Here is a 22,483-nt window from a genome sequence, read left to right as displayed (position 1 = left end):
AATACAGAATTTGTTAGACATAATTAGTGCTCGCAGTACAGACATGAATGGCCGTGCGCTGGGGGGACTGAATGGAGTTGGCTTTGGCCACAGGACGAGACGCTGCATTCTTTCGAAATGTGTATCCATCTTGATAAAAAGAACTCCGTCGTCTTGAGGTTGTCTTCATCTAACCATTAATGCAACTTTTATTTTGTATCCTACCTTAAATGGGTTGTCCCGGATTAGAAAAACATGGCTGCTTTCTGACATAATACAGTGCAACACCTGTTAGGCCTCATGCACACGACCAGAGCCTGTTTTGTGGTCTGTATATTGCGGATTCGCAGAACATGGATACCGGCCATGTGCGTTCTGCATTTTGCATAACGGAACATCCTGACCTTCCTAGAACAGTCCTATCATTATTTTTTTGCAGGGCCAACGGAACAGACATATGGACGCGGACAGCACTCGATGTGCTGTCCTCATCTTTTGCGGTTCAATTGAAGTGAATGGGTCTGCATCCGACCAGCAAAAATGCAGATTATGTGCATGAGCCCTTACAGGGTGGGTGCGGTATATAAGCTCAACAAAATTAAAGCAAAGCTAAAAAAAAATCTAAATAGTCTTCTTTGTAAATTTCTCACCATTCTACTGTGGTAGAGCGTGTGTAATTCCTTCACCTAGCTGGATGTACTGCCACTTCTGATATAGATCTAGGTGTATCAGTTCTCTACTTTCCCTTACTTTCTACTCACCCTTTGCTCAGTGTTAGGCTGGATTCACGTTTCTGAAGTCCATAACCCGGGCCAAGCTCAGGTTTAGTGACCCGAACTCATAGCATCATAGGGATCTATAAAGCTGTGAGTTTGGTTCATTAAAACCCACTGTCGTACTACGTCCAGAGTTAACGTGGCTAATAGAAGCAATGACAGATGAGCCATGTACAACCTCCTAAGTGTGCGCAAGGGCAGTCCACGCAGAGGACTGTATCAGAGCGCAGTTTCAGGGGAATGCACACCTATGGAAGTCTGAAGGGGGATCATATAGCAAAATATGCATGGGGGGGGAGGGAGGGGGAATAATACACTTCTCAGAATCAATGACCATCAGTACAAGGGAGAGGAGATCCCTCATAGGCTTTAGAAAGAGAAATCAGTCCTGGAATGAAGCTGTGATGATACATGAAAACTAGTAAAGACAGCAGCATCCTAGACACACAGATCCCATCCAGCATGCATGACTGGAAGGGACACGTCCAGATGAGAAAAGTCTGAAACTAGGAGCAGGTTCCAAACTGCACATCGGGGGTCTGAAAATGACTCAGGAAATACTGTAGATGGAAAATGAGTGCAACTTATAAATGTAACCCCTAACAGATATAAATATCATGTTTCCGTAGCATTTAAGCTACCAGAATTACCCACGAGGAGAGCTGTTTTCAGGGAAACTTTGTTCCACTTTTATACATTGCATTACTCATCTGAATTATGAATCTTCTTGAGTTTGAAAATGAGAGATTATTAAGTGATCAGATTGTGCTACCAAACAATTGTCCATATAGTTCAGATCAAGTGCTCTCATAACGACAGGAAAGTTTTAATGGACCTTACTCAGCTATAAGGGAACAGCTTTCAGTGGTGCCGGTTCTTTAGGCGACTTCCTGAACTTCGAGTCGAGGTTTCGCCTTAAGTGAAGAGAGATTTCTGACACCGGCTTTTGGGATTCTGGGGGCTGCTGCTTTCTTGGTACATCGAAAACATGAGTGGCCTTGAAATCTTTGGGAATCTGGATCCTGTCTTGAGGACCTCTCTTCGGGAACAGGCACCTCTCGATAACTTCATATGGCAAGTTTGGTGGAGAGAAGACTTGATGTTGTAAAGTCTGGATTTGCAGTTGCCCTTGCTCATCTTTAGTGAGCAAAACTTTAGAGCTAATGTCCTTTTTGGTGACATCTTCTTGGTAAATACCCTGCCAGAGTGTTGGGGACCGGTTAATATACAAGGTTGGTGGTTTATGTGGGTTGGTGCTTGGATTCCATGAAGAATTCTTAGATGTTGACTTCCTTCCTTCGCTTACTTGCTTTCCTCTCCCTTTGGGTACTATTGCGTTTTTGTTACTTTCTTTTCCAGTGAATCTTGTTTTCATCTGCTTGGCCTTTCCTCCTCGACAGTATCTAGAGTCCGCACCATGATGAGCTGCTCCAGACCTTGGAAAAGTTTCCCTTTTCATACTTGTTTTCTTGGTTTCTGTGGAGTCGTTAGATGGAATCTGTGGAAGGACAGCATGAGGTTACTACAACTATGTTGAGGAGAACCTTTTAAATTAGGGTGCCTATCAGACTATGTTCACACAGAGTGGAGGTTTACCCCAAGGTCCAATCCTTGATGCCATTTTGGTAAAATGTTTCCCTTTGCAGAAGGTGAAATCCACAGCAAGCCCATAAGACATGCTGATTTGTCCATCCACCCTTAAGTCACATACTAATTTGCGTGATTTTGTTGTATTTATGCAACATATCCATAGAAAATCTATGTGTTATGCAGGTTCCTTCGTAGATTTTGCCATGGATTTTAGCCCACCTCCACTAAGGCACTTTCCCCCCACATAAGGGTGATGTGACACCTCAAACCATCTAATCGCACCACCTTGTACCCATGTGAAACCCCAAAACATGCAAACATTTTAGTGTGTTAGGCTGGTCTATATATAGATGTGGAGGCCTCTTAGTGGAGAACTATGGAGCTTGTTCCTGCCACCGTCCCACCACAAGGTTGGCACTGGGGAAATGGATGCAGCACTGAGATGAAAGTTCGCTGCCAAAACACTTCACAAACACCCCCGGGAACCCAACTATAGTAGATGGTCAGACAGGATGCAGTTGGCTAGATGATAATCTACACACAGTCCAGCAAGTGACTGTCTCACTGTCATCTGTAAGAAGATGTTTTTATCCAGTTTCTCAATCTTTCGTCTGATTTCTACCAATGTCTTCAGCTCCCGCGCATCGTCCTCCTTGTCCTTCTTCCACATCGCACTGCGGAGGAACCTACAAAGAGAAGAGTGGCCATCATGGAGGAATACTGGAGGACTTCTACTGATTACCCCCAGTGTCTTATTCTATCAGGAGTGATACTGTTCACTGTATCTAATCTTATGTGATACTAGAGTATCCAAACCTTTCATATGTGATACTGTCTGGTGTATATAAGTCGTCATTGTCTGATATTATCTAGTGTTTTTGGGATACTCGAGTACCCAAACCTATCATGTGTAAGATTGTCTGGTATATCTACACCTTAGATAACGGTGATATTGTATAGCATATTTAAGCTCATCACATGTTACAGTGTATCGCGTATCCAAGCCTGCCATGTGTGTTACTGTCCTGTGTATCTAAGCCTGTATAGTCTAAGAGAAGTACACTGCTGTAATGTTCTTCTAGATTTATCAGGATACAGATGCAGCCCCCACTCACCTGGCTGAGGATCGGCGGCACCAGAGATGACACAGGTCGATGGGTTTGTTGCCCTCGGAGTCCCTGGCGTGGACATCAGCTCCAGCTTCCACCAGCACAGCTATACAGTCCTCCAGACCCTCGCTGGCCGCCCGGTGCAGGGGGGTCGTCAGGTTCTGGCTCTTTCTATAGAAATGCAGATATTGGATCTGAACACACCCTCCTAATACACACCTCAGCTGCTGCAGAACCTCATAATACACACCTCAGCTGCTGCAGAACCTCATAATACACCACAGCTGCTGAAGAACCTCATAATACACACCACTTCTGCTGCAGAACCTCATAATATACACCTCTGCTGCTGCAGAATCTCATAATACACACCTCAGCTTCTGCAGAACCTCATAATACACCTCAGCTGCTGCAGAACTTCATAATACACACCTCAGCTGCTGCAAAACCTCATAATACACACCTCAGCTGCTGCAGAACATCATAATACACACCACGGCTGCTGCAGAACCTCCTAATACACACCTCAGCTGTGGCAGAACATAATAATACACACCTCAGCTGCTGCAGAACCTCCTAATACACAGCTCAGCTGCTGCAGAACATCATAATACACAGCTCAGCTGCTGGAGAACATCATAATACACACCTCAGCTGCTATAGAACCTCCTAATACACACCTCAGCTGCTATAGAACCTCCTAATACACACCTCAGCTGCTATAGAACCTCCTAATACACACCTCAGCTGCTATAGAACCTCCTAATACACACCTCAGCTGCTATAGAACCTCCTAATACACACCTCAGCTGCTGAAGAACATCATGATACACACCTCAGCTGCTGCAGAACCTCGTCAGTAGGATTTATAGTATTGTAATTCATAATACATAAAGGTGAAGCAGGTAAAACACAATAACGTTTCCATGAGCTGCTAGTCCTGGTCATTGATGAGCGGGCCCCTTCTACGTTTTGCTATGGGGCCCTTTGGTTACACAGAACACCCTGTAGATAAGAAGCCGGTCTGACCTCTGGGTTTACACGTCTATGTGGTGACTCACACGTTCACGTCGGCTCCTCGTTGCAGCAGATACCGCAGACATGGCATTGCCCGCTGCCCACTCTTCCGATTCATCACCAGGTGCAGCGCCCTCCACCCGTACACACTGGGCACGTTGACATCCATGCCGTAGTCTTCCAGCAGGAGTTTTAGGCACTGGAGGCGGCTGTGTAGGGCCGCCATGTGCAGGGTGGTAAATCCCTGCAGATCAAAGCACAGAAACAATCACCCATCAGAGAGGTCATTAGATTGTAAGCTTTTTGCACCATTGTCATTGTACTGTCACATGATGCTGAACATCCTGGATACTTCCTGGGTCACCCCCATGGGTGAGGTGTCTGTTCAGTATATATCCCCTGCATGCTCCCTTCTGCTTTGTGTGTCAGTCTTCACTGTGATTCTAGCATTCTATTTATGAACCATGGTGCTCAGGATGAAGAATACTCTCAGATAAGAGTGTAATAGAGTGAACTGTATAGCAATACTTAGCACTCCAGCAATATTCTAGCACTGTAATTCCCAGCACACTTGCATCCATACATTTTGAACCCTGTCAGTGTGGGCATCTGGGTCATGTGATCAGACAACAATCTGACCACCAGTCCGTAGCATGCTTTCCTGAGTGGACAGGTTGTCAGTCTGTCCTATGTGGCTGCCTTCTGATGAACTACAGGGTTACATCATCTATCAGTTCCTTCCCAGCAGCTGTTAGATCCCTCCCCACACAGATCACCCTCCTTGTTCCTCTGTATGTCCTCCCCATTGGGAGCTGGTACTGAAGATATAATTTCCGCCATCTCTGATACACCGGGAGTGCAGTAATCGGTGAGTACATACAGTGATTAGCTGCAGGTTTATAAAACTCCCCTGACCCACATTGCCTATGTATACTGATAGTGCTGTGTGCAGAATGTCCAGTGTACTCCTATGACATTCGGCTTCACAGTGCTCTCATGAGTCACATTGCCTGTGTATACTATCTGCTTTTTCTGTGTGCAGAGTAAGATGCAGCTTCATACTACTCTCCCATGGCTTACACTTCATATCTATGTTATCTCTTTGCCCTGATTCTTCCATGTATGCTATGAGATGCACATTCACACTGTTCTCTCCTGACTCATACTGTCTGTACTATCTGTGTGTGCTGACTCTCCAGTATACTCCTTAGAGATAAAGCTTCACCATTCACTTTCCTGAGTCATACTGCCTGTCTATACTATCTGCATTTTCTGTTTACAGAGCCTCCAGTGTATCATGTGAGATGCAGTTTCACATTGCTCTCTGGTGGTTCACACAGCATATCTATATTATCTCTGTGTGCTGAATCTCTAGTCTATGCTATGAGATGCACCTTAACACCTCTCTCTCCTGACTCATACTGTCTATATTATCTGTGCGTGCTGTATGCAGAATCTCCAGTGTATGAGATGCAGCTTCACTCTACTCTACCCCGACTCACACTGCCTACAATATCTGTGTTGTTTGCTGATTCTCCAGTGTACCCAATGAGATGCATCTTCACATTGCTCCCCACTGACTAATAATGGCTGTCTATGATATCTGTGCTGTTCGCATAGTCTCCAGTGTATCCTATGAGATGCAGCTTTACACTTCTCTCCCATGACTCACACTGACTATACAATCTGTGTGTGCTGAATATGTAAAATATTCTATGAGATGCAGCGACACATTGCTCCCACTGACTCACACTGTCTGTCTATAATATCTGTGCTGTTTACATAGTCTCCAGTGTATCCTATGAGATGTAGCTTTACACTGCTCTCCCTCATCTCCTGCTTGTAACAGCTGACTGAGAGAACCCATCACAAGCAGAAGGCAGGGAAGACAGGCTGAAGCTGCATCACATAGAACTGCTGTCCTCAGTGTATCCTATGTCACTGATCTATCACTTGCTGCCCTTCGAGAGGACTTGAAGATCATTCTCACTATTATAGTCTCTGCTAAAGATGCCCCACTCTCCCTGCCACTCTTGATGGTCGCAGCCTTAGAAGAGATAACCCCAGAAATTTTCAGCCTCTAATAACAAGGGTAGAAATGACTGTACTCCCCCCCCCCCCCCCCTTAAATTTCAGGGTGTGTCCTCCCTGCAGAAGATTTTGTCCTGGGTCTGTGGCAAAGTCCACAAGGAATCCATAGAAAACTCATTGGATTTGGCTGTGGATTTGCCATGGATTTCTTCCTCTGCACAGCTAAGAAATCCGCAGAGTCAAAATCCGCAACCACATGTCAATTCATGTGCAAATTCACTGCAGACATTTTGCGCAGCGTGTGGATGACATTTCTTTTGGAGTACGTCCCCACGTGGCTGAAATGCTGCAGATTTTCATGTGGAAAAACCACAGCTCATCCACGAGCTGCGGAAAATATCTGCTTTGCATCCGCACATAACTTGACCCTGTAAATCTGCAGGTTTTCTGCAGTGAATTAGGTGCCTCCTGTGGCAGATCCCTGGTGGATTCCCCGGTGGACGTACCCTGGCTCTGTAAAATATTAAGGAACGGGAATCCCTTGCAACTTTTCCACTTCGCGTGGCCGTACCCTGAAGTTTACTGTGAGTGCGGAGTAAATTTTCCAATCTAAATTGCTGAGCTTGCTGGGACTTGTAGTGTATTTCTAAGCAGTAAATTGGGTAAAAATGATCCTAATTCCATGAAGTGACCATTCTTCACATGATGTCTTCTCTCCAATCGTATAATGTAACAGGGACAGATGGCTGCGGATTACTGGGGAGGAGCGGATTAGCTGAGCTTTGCTGCCTTCACAGCATTTAATATTTTCTGGAGGTAGCAGAGCCGGGCCATTACGTAATCACCTAGCCTCGGCAGAAGAGCTGACACTTACGTATCCATCTGCCTTGACCTGAGAGTCTGCTGTCTTCATACAGAGCTGTAGCCAGTCCACGTTCCCGATGGAGGCCGCCATTGACTGGTCTCTTGCCGCATTCATGTCTTCTGGGGTTCAGAGATTCGGGCGGTCACTGGGGGGTTTCTGTAATGCAGGGGAAGGTTATTTATTTTTTATTTTTTTGGTACAAAAAACTATTCTACAGTGCTGTCCATAATTATTTATACACCTGAAAAATTTTGACTTTTATTTAACCAGCAAGTAATTTTTTGACGGGAAATGACATAGGTGTCTCCCAAAAGATAATAAGACAATGTACAAGGGGCATTATTGTGGGAAAAAAAACATTTCTCAGGTTTTATTTTAATTTGAGCAAAAAGTGTCCAGTCCAAAATTATTCATACCTTTCACAAACTGTCACAGTCTGCGGGAAAATCAAAAGTTCTATACCATTCAAAATAGTCCAAGCTGTTCTAAAGCGTCCTAATTACCCTGATTAATTGGGAACAGATGTTCTAATCAACTCAACAGGTGAAAAACAGCAGCTCTCTGCAGTTGGTTTGTGGACAGTCATGGCTAAGACGAAGGAGCTCAGTGAGGACCTGCGACTGCGCATTGTGGCTGCTCACAAGTCAGGAAAGGGCTACAAGGCCATTTCTAAATGTGTTCAAGTTCCAGTAGCTACAGTGCAAAGTATTATTAAAAAAATACAAGATGTTCCGCACTGTGGAAAATCTCAGAGGACGTGGTCGGAAGCCAAAAGTGACACCTGTGCTGGCCAGGAGGATAGTTAGAGAGGTGAAAAAGAATCCAAGGATCACCACCAAGCCCATCCTGGTGAATCTGGGCTCTGCTGGTGGAAAGGTCTCAAGGCAGACAATACAACAGACACTGCACACTGCTGGGTTCCACGCATGAAGACCAAGGAGGACGCCACTTCTCCAGATAAGGCACACAAAAGCTCGCTTGGCCTTTGCAAAAGCTCATCTGGACAAAGAAGAAGACTTCTGGTCTTCTGTGTTATGGTCAGATGAAACAAAAATTGAATTGTTTGGTCACAATGATGTTTCCTTCATTTTGCGTAAAACAGGAGAAGCCTTCAACCCAAAGAACACCATCCCCACTGTCAAACATGGTGGTGGGAACCTAATGCTTTGGGGGTGTTTTTCAGCCAATGGACCAGGGAACCTAATCACCGTAAACGGCACCATGAAAAAAGAGCAATACATGAGGATTCTCACCGACAACATCAGGCAGTCTGCAGAGGAACTTGGCCTTGGGCACCAGTGGACATTTCAGCATGACAATGACCCAAAACACACAGCAAAAGTGGTGAAGAAATGGTTAGCAGACAACAACATGAACGTTTTGGAGAGGCCCAGCCAGAGTCCAGACTGGAATCCAATGGAGAATCTGTGGAGGGAGCTAAAGATCAGGGTGATGGCAAGAAGACCCTCCAACCTGAAAGATGTGGAGCTCATTGCTAAAGACGAATGGGCAAAAATACCTGTGGAGACCTGCAAAAAGCTGGTCTGCAATTATAGGAAGCGTTTGATCGCTGTACTAGCCAAAAAGGCTTTTCTATTGATTATTGAGAAGGGTATGAATATTTTTGGACTGGACACTTTTTGCTCAGATGTAAATAAAAGCTGAGAAATGTTTTTTTTTTTTCCCCCACAATAATGCCTCTTGTACGTCGTCTTATTATCTTTTGGGAGACACCTATGTCATTTTCCGTCAAAAAATTACTTTCTGGTTGAATAACAGTAACTTTAAGTAAAAATTTGGCAGGGGCATGAATAATTATGGGCAGCACTGTATGTGCGGATAGGAAGAAGTTAGATATTTTTTTTACTTTTCTTTTACACTTTTTTGTCCCAGACCCACTTGGTTCTTGAAGATCCAGTGGGTCTGATGCCTCTACAATGCACTGCAGTACACTATATAGTGTACTGCAGTGTATTGTCATTCACAGTGTGATCAGGCTTAGCTATACCATGGCTAGCCGGATCTGGTTGCTATGGTAACCATCGGGATGCTGCCACAGCAGCGCAGCAGCCCGATGGGGGATTGACCTCCTTACCTCAGTTTACCCTTCAAGCATCGGACCGCTGCCACAGCAGAGCAGCGGCCTGATGCTTAGCCCCTCCATACAGCGGTCCCTAAGGGCTCAAACCCGTTTTAAGCACTGTACAATGTCAGCTACCAATCTGCCACCCTGAAAGGGGGGGGGTAGGGGAAGCTTGTGCCGCTCTGCCATCCTGAACAGGGCGGGCTAGATTTGTGCCACACTGCTCAGCCATCGTGAGGGGGAAGGGGGCAAAACAGTGGCCAATGGTTAGCCCTTAGGGCTGGTGGGTTACCTTTTAGTGCTGGGTGGGGAGGGGGGGAGAGAATTGTGACGGCATTGGGCCGCTGCCACAGCAGAGCAGCTGCCCGATGGTTAGTCCCTTCCATACAGCGGTCCCTAAGGACCGTGGCATTGAAGGGGTTATGTCTGCAGTTTGAAGCAGACTGTCAGCTCTGCCATCCTGAAGGGGAGGAGGGAGAGAGAGACAATGCGTACTCCCGGGTGGAGCAAGAGGTGGTTACAGAGAATCTGTCAGATGAACAGAACCAATTGGGGAAATTATTTTCTCCACAAAATAAACTAATTAGTGTAAAAATATATATATTTTTACAAAGGTGTCCATATACTTTAAGTATGTTTTTGGGAGCTGTAAAAAAAAGACTGTTGTGAAAATCTCTTCTAACCGATGCCTCGCCACTACTGCTCCGATTCTTCTCAAGTCCTCCTTCCTGGTTCCTGTCCACAGGAAATGTGACCACTTATTAGCCAATCAGTACCTGCATCCATGACCCACCTCAGCCAATACCCTCAAGGGTGACCCGCCTCAGCCAATCACATCAGCAGCAGTGACCCACCTCAGCCAATCACACCTGCAGCAGTGACCCGCCTCAGCCAATCACACCAGCAGCAGTGACCCGCCTCAGCCAATCACACCTGCAGCAGTGACCCGCCTCAGCCAATCACACCTGCAGCAGTGACCCGCCTCAGCCAATCACACCTGCAGCAGTGACCCGCCTCAGCCAATCACACCTGCAGCAGTGACCCGCCTCAGCCAATCACACCTGCAGCAATGATCCATCTCAGCCAATCACACCTGCATCAGTGACCTGCCTCAGCCAATCACACCTGCAGCAGTGACCCGCCTCAGCCAATCACACCTGCAGCAGTGACCCGCCTCAGCCAATCACACCTGCAGCAGTGACCCGCCTCAGCCAATCACACCTGCAGCAGTGACCCGCCTCAGCCAATCACACCTGCAGCAGTGACCCGCCTCAACCAATCACACCTGCAGCAATGATCCATCTCAGCCAATCACACCTGCAGCAGTGACCCGCCTCAGCCAATCACACCTGCAGCAGTGACCCGCCTCAGCCAATCACACCTGCAGCAATGATCCATCTCAGCCAATCACACCTGCAGCAGTGACCCGCCTCAGCCAATCACACCTGCAGCAGTGACCCGCCTCAGCCAATCACACCTGCAGCAGTGACCCGCCTCAGCCAATCACACCAGCAGCAGTGACCCGCCTCAGCCAATCACACCAGCAGCAGTGACCCGCCTCAGCCAATCACACCAGCAGCAGTGACCCGCCTCAGCCAATCACACCAGCAGCAGTGACCTGCCTCAGCCAATCACACCTGCAGCAGTGACCCGCCTCAGCCAATCACACCAGCAGCAGTGACCCGCCTCAGCCAATCACACCTGCAGCAGTGACCCGCCTCAGCCAATCACACCTGCAGCAGTGACCCGCCTCAACCAATCACACCTGCAGCAATGATCCATCTCAGCCAATCACACCTGCAGCAGTGACCCGCCTCAGCCAATCACACCTGCAGCAGTGACCCGCCTCAGCCAATCACACCTGCAGCAATGATCCATCTCAACCAATCACACCTGCAGCAGTGACCCGCCTCAGCCAATCACACCTGCAGCAGTGACCCGCCTCAGCCAATCACACCTGCAGCAGTGACCCGCCTCAGCCAATCACACCAGCAGCAGTGACCCGCCTCAGCCAATCACACCTGCAGCAGTGACCCTCCTCAGCCAATCACACCAGCAGCAGTGACCCGCCTCAGCCAATCACACCTGCAGCAGTGACCCGCCTCAGCCAATCACACCTGCAGCAGTGACCCACCTCAGCCAATCACACCTGCAGCAGTGACTCGCCTCAGCCAATCACACCTGCAGCAGTGACCCGCCTCAGCCAATCACACCTGCAGCAGTGACCCGCCTCAACCAATCACACCTGCAGCAGTGACCCGCCTCAGCCAATCACACCTGCAGCAGTGACCCGCCTCAGCCAATCACACCTGCAGCAGTGACCCGCCTCAGCCAATCACACCTGCAGCAGTGACCCGCCTCAGCCAATTACACCAGCAGCAGTGACCCGTCTCAGCCAATCACACCTGCAGCAGTGACCCTCCTCAGCCAATCACACCAGCAGCAGTGACCCGCCTCAGCCAATGACACCTGCAGCAGTGACCCGCCTCAGCCAATGACACCTGCAGCAGTGACCCGCCTCAGCCAATCACACCTGCAGCAGTGACCCGCCTCAGCCAATCACACCTGCAGCAGTGACCCGCCTCAGCCAATCACACCTGCAGAAGTGACCTGCCTCAGCCAATCACACCTGCAGCAGTGAGCCATGTACAGATATGAGCGGCCATATTTGTGTAGACTCCTCTCAGATGTAAGCCATGTACAGAGAGGAGCGGCCATATTTGTGTAGACTCCTCTCAGATGTAAGCCATGTACAGAGAGGAGCGGCCATATTTGTGTAGACTCCTCTTTTAGATGTAAGCCATGTACAGATAGGAGCAGCCATATTTGTGTAGACTCCTCTTTTAGATGTAAGCCATGTACAGATAGGAGCGGCCATATTTGTGTAGACTCCTCTCAGATGTAAGCCATGTACAGATAGGAGCGGACATATTTGTATAGACTGCTCTCAGACGTGAGCCATGTACAGATAGGAGCGGCCATATTTGCGTAGCCTCCTCTCAGATGTAAGCCATATACAGATAGGAGCGGCCATATTTGCGTAGATTCCTCTCAGAAGTGAGCCATGTACAGATAGAGGCAGCCATATTTGCGTAGACTCCTCTCAGATGTAAGCCATGTACAGATAGGAGCGGCCATATTTGCGTAGACTCCTCTCAGATGTAAGCCATGTACAGATGGTGCAGTGTCCTACTCGGTATTAGTAGTGGGGCCTGTACCTTTAAGAATGTCTTTGCATGCTTTATGTATATGTAGCTGTAAATTCCTTTTTAAAGGGGTTCTCTCATCACAGACAATGGGGGCATATCGCTGGGACCGGCACCTATATCAGGAATGGAGCCCCGCAAGGTGGTCCATCCACCACCAAGCGCTCTCCCCATAAAAGTGAATGGGAGGGCACTGCGCATGACCAGTCACAGCTCTCATTCACTTCTATGAGACAGCTCGGTTATTTTTGGCAGCCCCATAGAAAATGGAGGGCGGCTGCACATGTGCACTGCGCCCTCCAAAACTTCCGGGGATCCGTTCTCGATATAGGTGCGGGTCTCAGCGGTGGGACCTGCACCTATTAGACAATGGGGGCCTATCCTAGCAATATGCCCCCATTGTCTGTGATGAGACAGCTCCTTTAACAGGCTGGTAAACAGCACTACACATTAGTCACCACTAGGTGGTGCAGGTCCATTCCATATATAACGGTCAGGCTAGACATAGGAAGTTAGTTAATAGTACAGTGAGAAGAGGAGAGTCAGACATGTCCACCATGAAGCCACCACTTTAGCCCCCGTGGATCTGGCCAGGCGGAGGGAGTTTGGAGAAGTTATCAGAAGCTACCTAGCACAGACCAGAATAACCATGGATATAGGGAAAGTCTCAGCTTATGGACTCCACAGCACCGGTGACCAGGAGAAGCCTCCAGCAGCTGGACACAGCTAGACAACTAGGTGCAAAGTTGTCACTAGAAATGGCCTAACGGTTTGCGAGTTTGCCAAACATATGGCGATGTCCGCCGGCGCCATATTCTCTTGCATTGCGCCGAACTTTGACCCATGACACATCCATTAGGTGGGACAGGACAGCCAATTGAGAAGTTTCAGCACATGGACACCCCCCACCCTATCAAAGAACCCGATCTGGCAGCCATTTTAAATTCAGTGTTTTGCCAGTGTAGGGAGAGGTTGCTGTGTGGAGCAGGGACAGGCTGTTAGGGACACCAAACGCTAGCTAATAGGGCCACAGAAGTCATTAAGGACTGGTATAGGTCTGCTATCGATAGGTGTGACATACTGAGGGGTGTGATATACTAATAATATACTTTCTAACATAGTATATAGTGCATTTGTATTGTGCAGCAGTTGTGTGCGGTTCTGCTGCGATATAGAGGGACAAGCCCTATTGGAACAACTATTTGCAATGGGTGTGATATACCTGTTGCCCCCCAAAAAACGGATTGAGGGGTGTGATATACCTTCTTCCACAAAATTCTGATTGAGGGCTGTGATATACCTGCTTCCACCAAATATTGATTACGAGCTGTGATATACCTGCTTCCACAAAATACTGATAAAGGGGTTTGATATACCTGTTTCCACCAAATATTGATTGAGGCCTGCTAGATACCTGCTTCCACACAATACTGATTAAGGGGTTCCATATACCTGTTTCCAAAAAATACTGATTGAGGGGTGCGATATACCTGCTTCCACAAAATACTGATTAAGGGGTTCAATATACCTGCTTCCACAAAATACTGATTGAGGCCTGCGATATACCTGCTTCCACAAAATACTGATTGAGGGGATTAATATACCTGTTTCCACGAAATATTGATTGAGGGCTGGGATATACCTGCTTCCACAAAGTACCGATTAAGGGGTTCGATATACCTGTTTCCACCAAATATTGATTGAGGTGTGCAATATACCTGCTTCCACAAATACTGCTCTTCTCTAGGGACTTAGGCACAGGGTCGTTTTGAAAATGACAGACAGAGGAAGAGGCAGGCTGTTCCGCAGGGGTGGTAGGGGTCGGGCAGGTGCACCAAGCCAGAGCCTAAGTGGGAAGTTGGAGAAGGCTTGTGCGATTACTTCAAAGGGCGCACCAGAGTCGGTTGAGTGGCTCACTCACCCTTCCGCTTCTGCACCCTCCTCATCCTCTCTATCTGCACCCTCCTCACTCTCTGCTTTGTGCACCCCCAAATACACCACCACCACCATAGCCCCTCCACTCGAGTCAGAGGAATTATTTTTACATCCATTCCCAGACCTTACCGATGCGCTGCCACCCAGCTGTCTGACGACAGTACCCAGATCAGCCCAAGGAGGGAGGTCTCCGCTGTTGCTGCCTACTCTGAGATCTCAAATGTCATGGTGGTGAAGGTGACCATGATGATGTGTCGATGGACATCACGTGGGTGCCCACAAGAGAGGAAGAGGAGGGGAGTTCAGAGGGAGAGACGGAGCAGCAGAGAGGGAGAAGAGAGAGGAGAAGCAGGCAGAGTTTGCAGCGCACAGGAGGCAAAAAGCAGACTTCAAATGTATCTGGAGTGAGCCATCCACCATCCACGGTCATCCACAGTGTGGGCTTTTTTAACGTGTCATCTGCTGACAATAGTGTTGCCATCTGCAGCCTGTGCTGTTAATGCATAAGTCGCGGTAAGCCCAACACTCACCTAGGGACGACGGATTTTTGGTTATTGGCACACCGCAATGGATTCTCCCAGAAGGGCATCCGAGAGCTATATGGCCACGTTCAGCGGCAAGTGAATATATCTCTGGCACACAGTGTCGTTGCCAAGATACATCTGACCACAGACACGTGATCTAGTAAACACGGGCAGGGAAGGTACATAACTTTTACTGCCCCCTGGGTGAACCTTCTGACGGCCGTCAAGCATGCAACCCGTGGCACCCGTGTGGATTTGGTGTTACCGCCAGAGATTGCATGCAGGCCTGCCTATTCTTCTCCTCCTCCTACTCCATCCTCCGTCTCCTCCTCGGCTGACTCCTCCTTTTCCACTGCTACCGCCTCTTCAGCTGCGACCCCCAAGTTCCCCAGAACCTATTTGATGTGCCAGGTGACAAATTGCCATGCTGTACTGCGGCCGTTGTGCCTGGAAGCCAAGAGCCACACCGGTCCTGCACTGCTTTCAGCTCTGCGGTCACAGGCCGATCAGTTGCTATCCCCGCTCAATTTGACAGTTGGTAAAGTGGTGTGCGACAACGGTGCCAATCTGCTGAGCGTGCTGAAACAGGGCAAAATGACACAGCATGGCACACGTCCTGAACTTAATCGTGCAGCGATTCGTTGCCAAATACCCCGGGGTCCAGGATGTCTTGCGGCAGGCCAGGAAAATCTCTGGCCATTTTAGAAGATCTTACACGGCCATGGCTCGCCTTGCTGACATTCAGCGGCAACACCACTTGCCCGTCAGACGTCTGATTTGTAACCGCCCGACGCGCTGGAACTCCACCTTGTATATGCTTGATAGGCTGCTCCAGCAGAAATGTGCCATTACCAACTACCTGTACGAACTCTGCAGCAGGACAGGTTCTGGGGAGCTTGGTTTCTTTTCACCGCGCCAGTGGCTGCTCATGTGCGACACATGCAGACTTCTGCGGCTATTTGATGAGATCACCAAACTGGTCAGTTGCAGCCAGGGCACCATCAGTGACATCGTACCTTACACCTTATTTCTGGAGCATGCATTGCATCGTGTCATTGATCAAGCCGTCGAGGAGCAGGAAGATGAGGAAATCGCAATGCTGAATTAGTTCCTGGGGGGGCTACTCCATCTGAGACAAGTCAACAGGAGTCTGAAGAGGAGTCAGAGGAGGATGGTGGCTGGGGGGAGGTGGAGGAGGAGCAAGAAGAGCAGGCTTAGAGTAGGACTTTAAACTTTTTGGGGACCCCTGGTGTTGTCCGTGGCTGGGGGGAGGAGACAGAGGACGAAATTCTCCTGGGCAATAAGCAGGAGCCAGGGCGCTTCACCGCTTTCAATTTAGTGCAAATGGGGCCTTCATGCTCCAGTGTTTGAAGAGGGACCCCGTATAAAAAGCATAAAGGGCAAGGACCAGTACTGGGTGGCAACGTACTTAGACCCCCGGTACAAACTCAAAATGGCGGACATGTTACCAGCATCACAGAGGGCTGGCAGAATGCAGCATTTCCAGGTCTTGCTGCGAGAGATGCTGCAGTGTTGCGGGTGCTGGCAGAGGAATTTCCACCCACAGCGAAACACGTGCGGGTACCAATCCTACCGCGCCTTTAAGAAGAGGGTGGTTTGAAGATGTGTTGGTCACTTTGGATATGAGATCATTCTTGCATCCAACCCATCAACAGCCGCCCTCCAGATCGAGCCTCAGGGAACGCCTAGACCGACAGGTGTCCGACTACATTGGGTTAACGGCCGATGTGGACACTCTGAGAAGCAAGGAACCCCTGGACTTCTGGGTGTGCAGGCTTGACCTGTGGCCAGAGCTGGAACAATTTGCCATGAAACTCTTGGCTTGCCCCTCGTCGAGTGTCCTGTCCGAAAGGACATTTAACGCAGCAGTGGGGATCGTGACCGATAAGCGCACTCGCCTAGCTCACGACAGTGTGGACTACATCACGAGGCATAGATCTCGGAGGAATTCAACACCTGTGATGACCACATGTAATTGAATTTCCTCATGCCAGCCCACACATATCCGCCACCACCCAGAACAAAGAATTGTCCTTGTCTTATGTATATACAGTGGCATAAAAGGGCTTTTCTGTCAGGTGAATGCCTAATTTTTGGGGCCTCTACTCCAGTGGCCTACAGTAAAATTTTTATCCAGTGACCGCCTAATGTACCTCCAGCCACATAATCACAATTTCTTTTCTGTCAGGTGAATGCCTAATTTTTGAGGCCTGTATTCCTGTGGCCTAAAATAAAAAACTTCTAGGCTCCAGCAGGGCACATTTTTGAGAGTTTCCCTTTAAGACGCATAAAAATGGACTGAAATTTTTGCCATTGATCCCCCTCTGGTATGTCACTGTCCATGTTGTGGGACTATTTGTGCACTTCTAGTAAGTATTTGGTGGCTGCAAATATGACCTGAAGGTCTTTCAGGTTCGCCTGCCATTTGATCGCGAACGCGCTTTCGTGTTCGCGAACCGTCCCGGCCGATGTTTGTCCGTCACTAGTTGTCACCACATTCCTCTATGGACAGTGTGGAACCATTTCTGATGGAAACCAGTACAAAGAATGGAGCAGAAGATGGATGCCTGCCGCTAGGGAGACCACCCTGTAGGTTGTAGAAAACAAAGTAAGATTATATGATATCAGTACCGGGCTGTTAGGACGTGGATCAGTGAGTACAGATAGAGGATTCTCATACCAGCACATGGAGGCCGGTTAGATCCACAAAAAGGGGCAAGGGGGTTCACATCACATTTTGTGCCTCCGTTTGACGTATACGTTAGAAAAAAAGATGCAAAAATGCAGCGCACCTCATTGTATCCTGCAGAGTCTGGTAAAAAAAAGTATTTGTTTTTTATACAATGGAACTCTATGATGGATCACGTCGTACAGCATCAGTCTGAGGCATCCGTTTAACGTATACGTTTTTTGTATATGTTAAACGGACGGGAAAACGCTATGTGAACTTGGCCTGAGCCTGTTAGTGCCTCGCCTGAGCCTGTTAGTGCCTCGCCTGAGACTGTTAGTGCCTTGCCTGAGCCTGTTAGTGCCTTGCCTGAGCCTGTTAGTGCCTTGCCTGAGCCTGTTAGTGCCTCGCCTGAGACTGTTAGTGCCTTGCCTGAGCCTGTTAGTGCCTTGCCTGAGCCTGTTAGTGCCTTGCCTGAACCTGTTAGTGCCTTGCCTGAGCCTGTTAGTGCCTTGCCTGAACCTGTTAGTGCCTCGCCTGAGACTGTTAGTGCCTTGCCTGAGCCTGTTAGTGCCTTGCCTGAGCCTGTTATTGCCTCGCCTGAGCCTGTTAGTGCCTCGTCTGAGCCTTTTAGTGCCTTGTCTGAGCCTGTTAGTGCCTCGCCTGAGCCTTTTAGTGCCTCACCTGAGCCTGTTAGTGCCTTGCCTGAGCCTGTTAGTACTATGTACAGATAAGAGCGGCCATATTTCTGTAGACTAATCTCAGACGTGCGCCATGTACAGATAGGAGCGGCCATATTTCTGTAGACCAATCTCAGACGTGCGCCATGTACAGATAGGAGCGGCTATATTTCTGTAGACCAATCTCAGACATGCGCCATGTACAGATAGGAGCTGCCATATTTCTGTAGACTAATCTCAGACGTGCGCCATGTACAGATAGGAGCTGCCATATTTCTGTGGACTAATCTCAGACGTGCACCATGTACAGATAGGAGCGGCCATATTTCTGTAGACCAATCTCAGACGTGCGCCATGTACAGATAGGAGCGGCCATATTTCTGTAGACCAATCTCAGACGTGCGCCATGTACAGATAGGAGCGGCCATATTTCTGTAGACTCCTATCAGAAGTGTGCCATGTACAGATAGGAGCGGCCATATTTCTGTAGACTCCTATCAGAAGTGTGCCATGTACATATAGGAGCGGCCATATTTCTGTAGACTCCTATTAGATGTGCGCCATGTACAGATAGGAGCGGCCATATTTCTGTAGACTCCTATTAGATGTGCGCCATGTACAGATAGGAGCGGCCATATTTCTGTAGACTCCTATTAGATGTGCGCCATGTACAGGTAGGAGCGGCCATATTTCTGTAGACCGTCTTCTGATGGCAGGCATTTCTAGGAGGGGTCAGTTATTGAGAACATGGCACATGGTTGGGGGCAGTGTCGGACTGGGATGCCTGGGGACCACCAGTAAAACACATTCTGGGGGCCCACTGTACAACAACATGCAAATATTACCTGCCCAAACAGAGGCAGACAGCAACAAGACGCAACTAAATGATTGACTACGGGGGTCCCTGCAACAACTTCAAAAGGTGGGTCCTAGGGAAGAGAAGATAATGGCTGGCCTCCCTCTGTTCCTAGAGGCCATCTTAACCTTCTGTAAAACTGGATTGTCTACCTAGTTTTTTATATTGATGTAGATTATATGAGATGCTGTGCTGGGGGCCCACCTTTCTCAGGGGTCCACCGGGGGATTCCCCTGTGAGCCAGTCCGAGCCTGGTTGGGGACGTGGCCTCTCTGAATACATTGGGTTGAGGACATAGGTACAGCCCCATTAGAGGGTATAAATACTAGCCTTCATGTGTATATTGTATTACTCCTGAGGAAGGGGGCACTGCTTTTGACCCCCAAAACGTGTTGAGTGCTGTGTGTCCATTGAATTACAGAATATTGACCAGACGCTGGACTTCTGGCAGCCGCCATCATTACCGGCCGGGGGGCTCTGTTTTGGGCACTTCTTCCTTGATGTATATATCCATTTCTTCCTGTGCTCCTCCACGCTTTTATAACGGTACCGATGTCCCATAGAGCAGTAACTTATTGGCATTGTTTAACTCTTTCTACAGTAAATCTAATTTGGAGTGGCGCTAAAACAGTGGACCGACGCGGTCAATGCAAGTCTTTTGGACGGCACCAGTATCCAGGACGCCCCGTTACTGTGCGTCCATTGGGGTGAGGCAGCCCTGCTTTCTGGTATCCAGACTATTAGGGACATCCTGGTGACAGCATCTATGGAAGCACCGTCCTGTCCTGAAGAGCTTACAATCCGTCCAGGGGATACGATGCAGCAGTGACCGCAGTGCGGAGGAATCGTGTGGATCCAGTAATCCTCTAGATGGTTTCATTAAATTATTCCCCTGTAATCCTGGTAGAGCCGGAGATTACCCGGTCACCGGGGGGTCAGCTGTGTGTACAGCCTAATGGACTATTCCTGACAGATGTGTGCGAGAGCGTTATCACATGACCCCGGAACCGGCACCGCTTATTAATATTCCTATAATCCGGCACCGCTTATTAATATTCCTATAATCCGGCACCGGTCACCACAACATTCCTATAATCCGGCACCAGTCACCATAACATTCCTCTAATCCGGCACCGCTTATTAATATTCCTATAATCCGGCACCGGTCACCACAACATTCCTATAATCCGGCATCGGTCACCATAACATTCCTATAATCTGGCATCGGTCACCATAACATTCCTATAATCTGGCATCGGTCACCATAACATTCCTATAATCCGGCACCGGTCACCATAACATTCCTATAATCCGGCACCGGTCACCATAACATTCCTATAATCTGGCACTGCTTATTAATATTCCTATAATCCGGCACCGGTCACCATAACATTCAAATAATCCGGCACCGGTCACCATAACATTCCTATAATCCGGCACCGCTTATTAATATTCCTATAATTCGACACCAGTTACAGTAACATTCCTATAATCCGGCACTGCTTACCATAACATTCCTATAATCCGGCACCGCTTACCATAACATTCCTATAATCCGGCACCGCTTACCATAACATTCCTATAATCCGGCACCGGTCACCATAACATTCCTATAATCCGACACCGCTTACCATAACATTCCTATAATCCGGCGCCAGTTACCATAACATTCCTATAATCCGGCACCGCTTACCATAACATTCCTATAATCCGGCGCCGCTTACCATAACATTCCTATAATCCGGCACCGCTTACCATAACATTCCTATAATCCGGCACCGCTTACCATAACATTCCTATAATCCGGCACCGGTCACCATAACATTCCTATAATCCGGCACCGCTTACCATAACATTCCTATAATCCGGCGCCAGTTACCATAACATTCCTATAATCCGGCACCGCTTACCATAACATTCCTATAATCCGGCGCCGCTTACCATAACATTCCTATAATCCGGCACCGCTTACCATAACATTCCTATAATCCGGCGCCGCTTACCATAACATTCCTATAATCCGGCACCGCTTACCATAACATTCCTATAATCCGGCACCGCTTACCATAACATTCCTATAATCCGGCGCCGCTTACCATAACATTCCTATAATCCGGCACCGCTTACCATAACATTCCTATAATCCGGCACCGCTTACCATAACATTCCTATAATCCGGCACCGCTTACCATAACATTCCTATAATCCGGCGCCGCTTACCATAACATTCCTATAATCCGGCACCGCTTACCATAACATTCCTATAATCCGGCACCGCTTACCATAACATTCCTATAATCCGGCGCCAGTTACCATAACATTCCTATAATCCGGCACCGCTTACCATAACATTCCTATAATCCGGCACCGCTTACCATAACATTCCTATAATCCGGCGCCAGTTACCATAACATTCCTATAATCCGGCACCGCTTACCATAACATTCCTATAATCCGGCGCCAGTTACAGTAACATTTCCCTCCCACACTAAATGCATAGTTTTGAGCCGTGTTCACACCCAGACTCTGCTGGAGCCAGACTTACCTCTAGGACATGGCAGCCGCGTCTCACTCCATAACCTCTATATGCAGGAGAGACAGCACAAGAGACAGCAGCCCTGAGCGTGACAGCACAAGAGACAGCAGCCCTGAGCAGAGACAGTACAAGAGACAGCAGCCCTGAGCGTGACAGCACAAGAAACAGCAGCCCTGAGCGTGACAGCACAAGAGACAGCAGCCCTGAGCAGAGACAGCACAAGAGACAGCAGCCCTGAGCGCTGACAGCACAAGAGACAGCAGCCCTGAGCGTGACAGCACAAGAGACAGCAGCCCTGAGCGCTGACAGCACAAGAGACAGCAGCCCTGAGCGTGACAGCACAAGAGACAGCAGCCCTGAGCGGAGGCAGCAGAAGAGACAGCAGCCCTGCAGCAGAAGAGACAGCAGTCCTGAGCGGTGACAGCACAAGAGACAGCAGCCCTGAGCAGTTACAGCACAAGAGACAGCAGCCCTGAGCAGTTACAGCACAAGAGACAGCAGCCCTGAGCAGTTACAGCAGAAGAGACAGCAGCCCTGACCACTACACAACAGTCACCAAGCAACAGCCTGTGTCGTGATTACACAGAGACAGCCAGGCGTGATGTGT

The 22,483-nt window shown here is 48.5% G+C and overlaps 1 protein-coding gene across 2 annotated transcripts; it reads right to left on the bottom strand.

Annotated features, from left to right (window-relative positions):
- Positions 1 to 1,438: 1,438 nt before the first annotated feature.
- ANKRD53 (ankyrin repeat domain 53) lies at positions 1,439 to 22,246 on the bottom strand. 2 transcript variants are annotated; one of them, XM_044303215.1, is made up of 6 exons: positions 14,721 to 14,769; positions 7,377 to 7,523; positions 4,516 to 4,715; positions 3,461 to 3,625; positions 2,911 to 3,031; positions 1,439 to 2,253 (listed from the first exon to the last, which is right to left on the bottom strand). In XM_044303215.1, the coding sequence occupies exons 2-6, from the start codon at positions 7,479 to 7,481 to the stop codon at positions 1,600 to 1,602; spliced, it is 1,245 nt and encodes a 414-aa protein (XP_044159150.1). In that variant the 5' UTR covers positions 7,482 to 7,523; positions 14,721 to 14,769; the 3' UTR covers positions 1,439 to 1,599. The 2 variants fall into 2 exon arrangements, with proteins under 2 accessions (XP_044159150.1, XP_044158380.1); XM_044302445.1 differs by lacking the exon at positions 14,721 to 14,769 and adding an exon at positions 21,886 to 22,246 and having other exon boundaries at positions 1,440 to 2,253.
- Between the last annotated feature and the right edge of the window lie 237 nt (positions 22,247 to 22,483).

The sequence above is a fragment of the Bufo gargarizans genome, chromosome 1 (assembly GCF_014858855.1).
Source record: "Bufo gargarizans isolate SCDJY-AF-19 chromosome 1, ASM1485885v1, whole genome shotgun sequence".
NCBI classification, from domain to species: Eukaryota; Metazoa; Chordata; class Amphibia; order Anura; family Bufonidae; genus Bufo; species Bufo gargarizans.
The sequence above is the reverse complement of the archived record's forward strand: the minus strand, read 5'-3'. Positions and strand labels throughout refer to the sequence as shown.

Excerpts from the sequence above, each read along its gene's own strand:
- ANKRD53 (XM_044302445.1), bottom strand. The coding sequence starts at position 7,481 with ATGAATGCGGCAAGAGACCAGTCAATGGCGGCCTCCATCGGGAACGTG. Across the intron at positions 3,626-4,515 it reads CGAGGAGCCGACGTGAACGT|AAAGAGCCAGAACCTGACGA; the intron begins GTGAGTCACCAC and ends GCATTTCTATAG. Across the intron at positions 2,254-2,910 it reads ACATCTTCTTACAGATGACA|ATTCCATCTAACGACTCCAC; the intron begins GTGAGACAGTCA and ends GTCCTTCCACAG.